Here is a 12,042-nt window from a genome sequence, read left to right as displayed (position 1 = left end):
AATGTTGGATGAAAATCATAGTATGTCAAGAAGCGCTAATAAAGCATCGAAGAATTTGTCGAAAACGCTGCTAAAATTATCCAAATAAAAGAAATGGGTCAAATGACAATTTCGTGTAACCAGGAAATGCCTCATGTAGACGTGGATGTCTGTAGTAAACAGAAGTCCGCAACAGAAGTCCGCTACATATTTTAATGCCTAAGTTATTAAATATGGTCAACCCAAACCATAGTAGTCCCTGAGATATTTAAATCCTTTGAATTAAAAACTCCCTCTATTTCGCTAAATACTGAACCCATACTTGCTCCTTCATATAACGCCCCTCCTATAATGACAAAAACACGTGAAGCTCCGCCTATCAGTACCCCCTCTTCCTTTCAGCATTCCCCAGCACTTCTACCATATTGATACAACACTAGAAGTAGGAACTTCAGACTAACGCTGCAGATACATTAGGACATACATTACATCTTGAGAATGAGTAAGTACACATTATTCAACATATAGTTTTCAGTGATATACTCTCGACCTAATTACCCGCTGTCAAGTTCGCTTTCTGTTTCATTCCAGAATGACAACATTGTTTACTACGGACATCCACGTCTACACGAGGCATTTTCTGGTTACGCAAAATTGTCATTTGACCTACCTGCTTTTATTTGGATAATTTTAGCAGCGTTTTCGACAAATTCTTCGATGCTTTTTTAGCACTTCTCAACATACTACGATTTTTATCCAACATTCCAAGATGTCTTAATCTATACCACCTCCAATTCGACCACGTATTTTCATCCTAATTTTAAATATTAGACTTCAACCTCATCAAATACTATATATTTTAACTGTATTGTTCTTATCCTGTGAAGCCTTGGTTTTGATAATCTGTTCTCCAAGCGAGATATATATTGTTCAGGCTTTTTATCAAAAAGATCCATTTCAGTGTCACATATGGATTATTTAAAAAAAAAAACAATGTGTGACAATTAATTTTAGACGAACATTTTAATTTTTCAAAGTAATTTTAGTATATGTATCTATTTTATTCAATATTTTTTGTGCTGCAATCATTACGCAACCATCCACAGTAAGTGTTCATCAATACGTTGTCGCAGGTGAACAATATAGTGGAAGTGGAAAATGTTTTTGAAGTCCTTATTTGTAAAGTATGATATGTTTTATTTGTAATGACCTAACCTGTACTGTGTAATATTTGTTACATATGTATTTGTAAATAGTAGATTTCTATTCTGTACTTACTGGAAGGATCTAGAAACTTGTTGGACAGGGTGTGTGCCCTTTATGCGTTATGTTTTCTAGAAGGAATTTTCTAACTATTCTGGAAATGGAAGATTCGCGAACGTGTGTATTCGAGAATGTTAGTTAAAGTTCGCGACGGGAGTAGGAATTGTGATTGGTGAACCTAGGAGGGGATGGGCGGTCTCATGCATTCTGATTGGCTACTCCAAGGCCAGAGTTTTCCTATATATAGTGAGTGAGGCTGCGTTCGCAATAATTCGGTCTTGTCTTGGTCTGATCTGCATTTAGTCTGTGTTGGTCTGCGTCGTGTGCTACACCTCGCTTCCGGGATGGGGCACCCTCGGGTAAGCACTCTTACTTTCCATTCCGGTTAAAATTTTCGTAATGTTCGGTTGCTATTTCGTATAGGAGTCTGCCCTAGCCTAACCTAGATTCGCCAAATTAATTATTTACGACGACTTGGCTTTTCTGCTGGGGTTCCCTGTTTGTTTTCGAGGCATTTCCATATCTTACTTCACTAAATATGTAGACTGTAATTTAATTTAGTTCAGTGTCTCTTGATATACGCTAGAGTTTAGGAGAGTACATTCACTTCACTGTAAATTGTAACTGTTTTAACTTTGCTTTTAACCTACTAATTTGCATTGTACTACTGGATTTGTAACTAGTTGTATAGTTGGTTTGAAGTTTGAAACTCGTAGTGAAGCCCATTATCAAAGAACTTCTAAGATATGTGTATCACGGAGCTTCGTAAGTTGTAATTTGGTGGATTTTGTTCGGAATGTACTTGTAAAATTTCACTTGTAAATAACATTTTCCAAATTTAAGGATCACGGCGATTTATTTCGGAATCTGCAATCTAAGCCATGTCCATGCCCTCGGTAGGTCCTGCCTGTTTCCACTTTCCTGGTTTATTATCCACTAGTTGGCCCTACTGATATTTCGTATTTATGTTGTTGATGGCTGAGATCCACGTAGGCCAGCTTATGTTTCTCTCAGTGTTTAGTGTTTTCTGGTAGTATGTAGTTGCTCTTACTTCCCTCCTTTATTGTGTTTAGTACTTGTTTTGTGTAACCACCGTAGTAAAGGTTATAACGTTTTATGTAAATTGTTAAGATTCCTCAGACCAGTGTGCGTTTTAAGATTGAACGAGGCTGATGATGCCCAATAAATAGTGGGTGAAACATGTACCTTTAAAATTCTGGTAATTTCTATGTGTATTTGACCACACAATAGTGGAATGAATTGTATTGAATAGGTGATATTAAAACTACTCCTTGTGTAAACTTTGTGATTAGCTATTTTTCAATACGTAATAATGAGGAGAATAATGGTTTGTAAATTGAGATCACCCGCAACCATCACGTTCTTTTCCATATCGTTTCCCCACATAGCTGATTATCTTATCAAATAATTCTGAATCAGCGTCAGTGCTACCCTTTCCCGGTCTGTACACTCCAAAGACATCAGGTTGTCTATTATCTTTAGAGATGAGCCTTACACCTAGAATTTCATGTTTATCATCTTTAACTTTTTCGTACCTTACAAATTCTTCTTTCACCAGAATAAATACTCCCCCTCCTTCCATTCCTATCCTGTCTCTATGATACACACTCCAGTTCGGTGAGAATATTTCTGCATTCATTATATCACTTCTCAGCCATGATTCAACTCCTATTACAATATCTGGTAAGTATATATATATATATTCAATTACTTCAATTCTATTCCTTTCTTTACAATACTTCTACAGTTGCGCACTAACATTTTTATGTCATCCCTACTTGTATTCCAATTCCCTGTACCCTTATCACTGCTGCCTAGCCCACCCCATATCCCTGGATGTACCTCCCTATAACCCTTCTAAACAAATTTCCTAACTTATATGTACCACTGTGGTTGAAGTGAAGGCCATCTGAGTGCAGATCCCTATCCCCTACCCACCCTTTAGGATCTAGAAATCTCACTCCCAGTTTCCCCACGTACCCACTCCATAGTCCCATTCAAATCCCCAATCACCTTCCAGTCAGTATCCCTCCTACACAGTATTCCACTGATAACAATCTCTGCTTCCTTAAACTTCACCCTTCTATCTCATGGGTTAAAAATATATGAGTCCATCCTGGAGGGAAAAATCAGAAAATTTGTTGAACCTATACTTGAGGAACAAGAACATGGATTTAGACTGAACAGACAACCCTATATCTCATTTTTTCTGGCAAGGATGCTCTTTGAAAAATACTGCGATAAAAAGAGAATGGTTACAGGTGTATCCTTGGATATTGAAAAGCATACGAACGGGTACCCAAAAATAACCGGAATAACACTGTCGTGGGTGAAGCTTGTGTAGTACGCATTTCTGCTGCTAGACGTGTATAGCGCAACTCATTGCCAGTTCAGTGCCGCCCGTGTTGTCAACATGACTTGTTCTGTTCATCTGCAGTGATTTTTTTAGCTAGCGCTGTTTTGTTTTTCTTTCGTTTTTTATGATGGCAAGTTTAAGGGAACAATGTGCAGTTGTGAAATTTTGTTTTCTACTTGGTAAAAATGCTGCTAAAAGTGTTTTAATGTTGAAAACGGCTTACAAAGATGATGCTGTGGGCAAATCTCAAGCGTACGAGGGATTTGCTTGGTTTAAAAATGGCGACATGTCGATTGATGACAAATATCGTTCTGGACGTCCATCAATTGCCCGAATTGACGAAAATGTTAAAAAATTCAAGAGCTTGTGCTCATAGACCGTCGAAAGACAATTGATCAACTGTCAGAGATTAGCAGGTTATCTTGGAGCATGGTTCAGCGAATTTTAACGGAAGATTTGGGAATGAAAAGGGTTGCTGCCAAGTTTGTTCCTGGGGTTTTGACTGACAATCAAAAAGAATGTAGAGTTGAAACATGTCATGTTTTGAAACAACAGCTATAAACTGATCCTGATTTTCTGTCAAAGGTCATTGGCCACTTCATGACTTTGCTAGGAGAGCAAGTGTAATTATGCCTTAATAATGTGCTGGTATTTGAGCTTCGTAAGAGGCACTGTCCTATTCTGCATTGCACAAATTCTGTTTTCTGTCTCTTGTCATCGATAACAACATGAAATCATTCCCATACTTCTTTCTTCCCAGCACTAATTTCTTTTAATGCAACTGATTTATTTCTTATTTTAATCTTGACTTCACTTAGAATACGAGCATCTAACCGCAGGTGTTCTGGGTTCGTCACTAACATGGGCCAAGATCTTTGAGCTTTTCATGACAATCTTATGAACTGGTGGGCTTGCTCACTTCCCAGCATGAAAACTAGGAAGGTTGCGCTGGCCAGCTGGCAATACCATCACATAGTGTTTAGAATGGCGCCTGGATATATAGGCAATTTCTTCAGCTTGAGCTGGGCTTGTTCTCTTCTATAATTGTCGTGTGGGATCAATAAGCAACAAATCCCAATTTTGTCTGGTAGTCATTTAGGAGACACTGACAAGAGCTTCATTCACCTGTGACATCAATCCTATCATCCAACCATACCTGGGAAGGCAATGACCTCCAGCCCAGCAATGTCAAAATATACAGCGAACATGGGATACCATACCCCAGACATATTTTTAGCATTTGCATGGCGAATTACTTGCCCAATTAGCTTCATATGTGGCTGTTCAGTATGGTTACTCTCTTTATTTAGGTGCTTACTGTATCGGGTTTCCAGCACACTGCACTATATGTTCTGGTCGACCTACAGGCTCCATGTTTTGAAGAATACGACTGATTATTATCTTCTTCATGTGTACACATTTTAGAGACTGATATGTGAATTCCTTACTGGATTTCCTTCAATTAAACTACTACCAGAGCAGGAAAATAAATAACAACAAACTAAAAATATATAACTGAAAGTAGTCCTATTTTTCAAGGCATCAGGATTGAAAAATAGATTCGAATAAATTACCTCAACAAAATGTGCTGTGCATCCTGTTACACGCACCCCGGCTTGAAGGGCTTGACGATGAGCATGTGTTCCTTTGAAAAGTGGTAACAATGAAGGATGGATGTTGATTAAGTGACCATGCCACAATCTCACAAACTCGCCTGTCAGAACGCGCATGAATCCTGCAAGACATACAATCTCCACTCCTGCAGCCTTCAATGCAGAGTTCAAAGCCATGTCAAAGTCAAGTCTTGAAGTATAATCTCCATGTCGTATAACCTGCAGAAATTCCAAAGCAAATAGATTAAGAACAAAGAATAGAGTCTCACTTCATTTATGTATCGCAAGAAATTAATAAAACTCACCATAGTAGGTATATTAGCTCGCTCAGCTCTTCTAAGGCCTTCTACACCTGGCTTGTTAGAAATCACAAGTACAATTTCAGCTCCTGAACCATAAGCCAAGTCAGATGTAGCATCAATTAGAGCCTATAAAGAAGATTAAAGGAGATTAAAATTAGTCTGAGAGAAATTCAGAATCTATACTATTAAACATCTCACACTGCACAGTAAATGTAAGTCCAGTTATAAGAGCATGTTACTTAATTATCAAAACTATAATCAAAGAAAGAAAGCAGCTGGGTTAGCGCAAATAAATCTGCACTAAAATTCTGTGACGTGTTGTGTACAGTCCTTTGAATTTACTGGTGATGTTCATTTGTCTGAAAAATTGTTCAGTAATCTGAAGTATCTGCCAAGACTGTGATGAATTCTCTGCTTACATGCTACTGTACTGGTCGTGACTATGTAGGTGAGAGCATCATATTACTTTAAGTTTGTCTGTGTAGTAAATTATTAAATTGACTGGTTAATGATCAACACAGGTAATATGCTGAACCTGCTTGACATCAAGTTACAACATGGTATTCATCTAAAGATGAATCATCCACATCTTTTTCAGGTTTCCTTAACCCTAGTTAGCTAACGTGAGAGACAAGGAACGTTAAAGCTAATGCGTAGTCATTTTGACGAACAAATGTTTTGCAATGTAAAAATGACTTATTGCTACATATTTATGTATTTTACATATAAATTTCTTTCATAGACTCTTATCAAAATACACAAACATTCTGCCCATATTTATCGCCCACTGCTGTATTCCAAACAGCATCTTGCTTGCTTTTTTGCACATACAGCTCTGGAACAATGACAACAATACACTTTTGTCATCCTCCATTACTTGCTTGGGCAGAAGGCACATACCTTGCATTTTCTTGATTCAGGACCTTTTGCTTCATCTGCAGGCATATTCAGATGAAGTATTTCTGCCACAGACGATCGCAGCATACGTGGCACATTCCAAGGCAAGTAAGTTCATATTGCAACTCTTTTGCAAATTGCCTCCAAGTCAAAGGCTTTTCTTTATTGTTGAAATCATTGTGAACACAGATCACATAAGAGTTCACTAGAGTAATATTCAACAAACCAAAGAAGACACAGAGTGGCCATCATCTTGTCTTTCTACTACAGTTCATTTGATTGTTCATCTGTTCTAGCATGTCCACACCAGTCTTCATGTCATTATAATTGTCAATCATAATCGGTTTCTTTGATGTTGGATTGAACTCTGTTGTTCGGCTTGGTTTTGTACGACACAAGTGTTTTCTCTTGGTCAAAACAAAACAAAGATGTGCCGCATGATTCAGTAAGGCAGGTGGAATTTCTTGTTTATTCTTATGAATGTTGTCAAGTTATATGGTGGTTACAACAGCTAAGTTACCAAGGGAACAGACATGAACCAATTGTCCATTGTTATGTTGCGGTTGCTTCCATGGACACTCTTTGTTAAGGCTTTCACAAAGAAATCCGCTACTGGTTGATTAGCAGGAGCAGTGTTTTTACCATGATATGGCATTGCATCAATCATGAATTGTCTGTTTCTTTCCTCTTAAGCCTTGGTGTCTAGTAATCAAAACATAAACAATCATAAAGGAAGTCAAATCTGTCACCACCCATTGTGGCTTTGTATCTCATCCCTGAATATTCTGCATTGAACATCTCTATTGTAGAAATGGGGTTATTCTTCTAAACAGCAGATAGTATCAAAACACTTAAAAATGCATCAAATTCTTCTCCACACAAATCAGACACAGTTGCACTTTGGACGATACAATTTGCACGATCTGCTGCAATATTTTCATTAGCGTGCTTGATTATTTTATCACACATTGTCTGGGTAAAATATAAGGAAAATGCTTCCCTTAGCGAGTTCACATTTTTTTGCTCTGTCTTTTGGTCCCTGCCTATAATGAATAATTTTCCTAGCTGCTGAGTGGGTATTTGGTGGTCTCAGTGGAACAGCAGACCAACGGTGCCCATTCTTTCCCACTAGACTACTTTTACTGCCTAATATTATATAAGGATCTGTTGTACAAGCCATGGTATCTGGCTGATCTAGTCCTTCTATAGAGCATTTAATTTCCTCAGAGCTTGAGCCCAAGGAATGACGAGATATTACCTTTACGTTGTGAGGGTCAAAACTGGTGTCAGTGAAATTGCCACCCGATAACGTGTCATCTTCTTCTACACTGTCTTTGGTTCCACGGCCACTATTCTCGCTATATCATCTTCTTCTACACTGTCTTTGGTTCCACTGCCACTATTCTCGCTATCATTCTTACCTTCAATCTCCTCTAGCCATTTCACAATCTTTTCTGTGGAAGAGGTTTCAGTAGATGCCATATTTGACAGGAATTTCAAATGAAAACATCCAAAAGGTCTGTGATTCAATAACTAGACAGAGACCAGAAAGGATTCCTGCTAACTAGGTTCAAATAAAAGAGCCCAATCCTGCAACTTCAGTTGAAAAGTGAATTATACTTATGGCAAAGCTAAGGCTTCATCAAAAAGACTACTCACTAACAAGACAGGTTTCCAACGCGACCGATGTAACGGACAAATGAAGGTACTGAAGGAGCTAAGCGGCTGAGGTTGCGACAAGAGGTGATGAGAGAGAGATATTATATCATGGGCATAGTCATTCTGACGAAGTGTTAGCTCTCTAGGGTTAATCATAAAAAATATTACAATCAGGTAGAAACATGTAGTGTTGTAAGTAAAACCTGGCTAACTCGCTTGGTAAATCTGAAGAGCATATGAAGACTATTACAAAAGGGTAATAATCATTAACTTCTAAGACATCTTTGCTGACTCAGCCAGTTCTACTTTATTTCTTCTATAAGCCCCAAATAATATTGATAGCTCTCCATCGAATTCCATTTCATTCGCTAAGTTATTTTCAAGGAGTCCCTCATCTCTCAAATGGGAGTGCTGCTCATTTACTCCCATACGTAGCAAGCAAGCAAGCAAGCAAGCAAGCAAGCAAGCAAGCAAGCAAGCATACAATTTTACATTACCCTTGATATTGTAATCATAGCTACGGGGCATCTAATTCTACAAGTAATCTGACCTATAGGGATGTGATTTTTATTTCCAAAATCTCCCATGCAATGGCTAGGACAACATAATGACTACACTGTACTGAGGTGAATGTCAATGATATGCCACGCTATAAATTGCTTAGCTGACCTGTATGATATGGAACAGTAATATCTGCAATACACATCAGTGTTCCAGGAAAATTATCACTCAAGTGTGATGGATAGTAAAATTTGGTGATAAATTTCACCACATCTTAGGCATAGTAAGACATAGTACAGATGACATCTGTCAAGTGCTGTAGATTATTCATATTTTCATTAAATTAATTTCACTATTATCACATATTTAAGCATATAAATAATAATTAATTATCTATTTTTTTTTTTTTTTTAAACTAAGCATGTCATGAATTAATGAACTAATTCTGGATACATAAGAAATAAGAGAGACAGGTACTGATCTAGAAAATCAGAGGTTGTTTCTTCTGAGGTAAAATAACATTTATTTCTCTTTCTTCATTACCTGAAGATTTGTTCCACTGCCAGAGATGAGTACACCAACTCTCTTTGAAGGAGGCGCTAGGGACATTACAACTGGCTTTATAAATGGCCGCATTGTATCTTCCATCACTGGTACAAAGTTACCAACGATGACTTTACCTGGAAAAAAAGTTGTTGCAAAAAAAATTGTGAATTGTCCTTCGTAGGCAGTAGTTCATATACCTTTTAAAAGAACTTTGAATAGCAGGAACTTGAAAAGGTAATGCGACGGGTTTCTTTATTTACTTATTTTTACAATTTTGCTTTACATCACACTGCACAGTTAGATAGGTTTTATGGTGGTGATGGGATAGGAAAGGGTGATTGGGGATTTAAATCAGACTATGGAGTGGGTATGTGGGAAACTGGGAGTGAAATTTCTAGATCCTAATGGGTGGGTAGGAGATAGGGATCTGCGCTCGGATGGCCTTCATTTAAACCGCAGTGGTACGTATAAGTTAGGAAATTTGTTTGGACCGGGCGAGTTGGCTGTGCGCGTAGAGGCACGCGGCTGTGAGCTTGCATCCGGGAGATAGTAGGTTCGAATCCCACTATCGGCAGCCCTGAAGATGGTTTTCCGTGGTTTCCCATTTTCACACCAGGCAAATGCTGGGGCTGTACCTTAATTAAGGCCACGGCCGCTTCCTTCCAACTCCTAGGCCTTTCCTATCCCATCGTCGCCATAAGACCTATCTGTGTCGGTGCGACGTAAAGCCCCTAGCAAAAAAAAAAAAAAAATTTGTTTGGAAGGGTAATAGGGAGGTACATTCAGGGAAACGGGATGACCTAGGGAGCGGTGATAAGGAAACAGGGAACTGGAAATCAAGCAGGGATGACATAAAATTGTTAGTGCTGAACTGTAGAAGTATTGTAAAGAAAGGAATAGAATTAAGTAATTTAATAGATATATATTTACCAGATATTGTAATAGGAGTTGAATCATGGCTGAGAAATGATATAATGGATGCAGAAATTTTCTCACGGCACTGGAGTGTGTATCGTAGAGATAGGATAGGAAAGGTGGGAGGGGGAGTTTTCATTCTGGTGAAAGAAGAATTTGTAAGCTACGAAAAAGTTAAAGATGAGACACATGAAATTCTAGGTGTAAGGCTCATTTCTAAAGATAATAGGCAACTTGATATATTTGGAGTGTACAGATCGGGAAAGGGTAGCACTGATGCGGATTCGGAATTATTTGATAGGATAGTCAGCTATGTGGGAAACGACATGGAAAGAAATGTGATTGTAGCGGGAGATCTGAATTTGCCAGATGTCAATTGGGAAGGAAATGCGAACGACAGGAAGCATGACCAACAAATGGCAAATAAGTTAATATGGGAAGGACAGCTGATTCAGAAAGTGATGGAACCAACCAGAGGGAAGAATATTTTGGATGTGGTGCTGATAAAACCAGATGAGCTCTATAGGGAAACTGAAGTAATAGATGGTATTAGTGATCATGAAGCTGTTTTTGTGGTAGTTAAAAATAAATGTGATAGAAAGGAAGGTCTTAAAAGTAGGACTGTTAGGCAGTACCATATGGCTGATAAAGCAGGTATGAGGCATTTTCTAAAAAGTAACTATGATCGGTGGAAAACGGTAAATAAAAATGTAAACAGACTCTGGGATGGGTTTAAAGAAATTGTTGAGGAATGCGAAAACAGGTTTGTACCTTTAAGGGTGGTAAGGAATGGTAAAGACCCACCTTATTATAATAGAGAAATAAAGAGACTAAGAAGAAGGTGCAGACTGGAAAGAAATAGAGTTAGAAATGGCTGTGGAAGTAAGGAGAAATTGAAGGAACTTACTAGAAAATTGAATCTAGCAAAGAAGGCAGCTAAGGATAACATGATGGCAAGCATAATTGGCAGTCATACAAATTTTAGTGAAAAATGGAAGGGTATGTATAGGTATTTTAAGGCAGAAACAGGTTCCAAGAAGGACATTCCAGGAATAATTAATGAACAAGGGGAGTGTGTATGTGAGGATCTTCAAAAGGCAGAAGTATTCAGTCAGCAGTATGTAAAGATTGTTGGTTACAAGGATAATGTCAAGATAGAGGAAGAGACTAAGGCCAAAGAAGTAATAAAATTTACATATGATAACAATGACATTTACAATAAGATACAAAAGTTGAAAACTAGAAAAGCGGCTGGAATTGATCAGATTTCTGGGGATATACTAAAGACAATGGGTTGGGATATAGTACCATATCTGAAGTACTTATTTGATTATTGTTTGGCCGAAGGAGCTATACCAGATGAATGGAGAGTTGCTATAGTAGCCCCTGTGTATAAAGGAAAGGGTGATAGACATAAAGCTGAAAATTACAGGCCAGTAAGTTTGACATGCATTGTATGTAAGCTTTGGGAAGGCATTCTTTCTGATTATATTAGACATGTTTGTGAAATTAATAACTGGTTCGATAGAAGGCAATTCGGTTTTAGGAAAGGTTATTCCACTGAAGCTCAACTTGTAGGATTCCAGCAAGATATAGCAGATATCTTGGATTCTGGAGGTCAAATGGACTGTATCGCGATTGACATGTCTAAAGCATTTGATAGGGTGGATCATGGGAGACTACTGGCAAAAATGAGTGCAATTGGAGTAGACAAAAGAGTGACTGAATGGGTTGCTATATTTCTAGAAAATAGATCTCAGAGAGTTAGAGTAGGTGAAGCTTTGTCTGACCCTGTAATAGTCGAGAGGGGAGTTCCTCAGGGCAGTGTTATCGGACCTTTATGTTTTCTTATATATATAAATGATATGAGTAAAGGAGTGGAATCGGAGGTAAGGCTTTTTGCGGATGATGTTATTCTCTATAGAGTGATAAATAAGTTACAAGATTGTGAGCAACTGCAACGTGACCTCGAAAATATTGTGAGATGGAC

At 38.1% G+C, this 12,042-nt stretch overlaps 1 protein-coding gene across 2 annotated transcripts in view; it reads right to left on the bottom strand.

Annotated features, from left to right (window-relative positions):
- Positions 1-12,042, bottom strand: part of Gart (trifunctional purine biosynthetic protein adenosine-3 Gart) — a 529,244-nt gene that overhangs the window by 48,741 nt on the left and 468,461 nt on the right. For both annotated transcript variants that reach the window (XM_067141687.2, XM_067141686.2), the window contains exons 15-17: positions 9,135-9,271; positions 5,538-5,660; positions 5,194-5,451 (exon numbers count right to left, since the gene is read on the bottom strand). In XM_067141687.2, coding sequence (XP_066997788.2) covers positions 5,194-5,451; positions 5,538-5,660; positions 9,135-9,271 — 518 coding nt within the window. The remainder of the gene's footprint in view (positions 1-5,193; positions 5,452-5,537; positions 5,661-9,134; positions 9,272-12,042) is intronic.

The sequence above is a fragment of the Anabrus simplex genome, chromosome 2, assembly GCF_040414725.1.
Source record: "Anabrus simplex isolate iqAnaSimp1 chromosome 2, ASM4041472v1, whole genome shotgun sequence".
NCBI classification, from domain to species: domain Eukaryota; kingdom Metazoa; phylum Arthropoda; class Insecta; order Orthoptera; family Tettigoniidae; genus Anabrus; species Anabrus simplex.
Note: the sequence above shows the minus strand (reverse complement) of the source record. Positions and strands in the feature narration are given on the sequence as shown.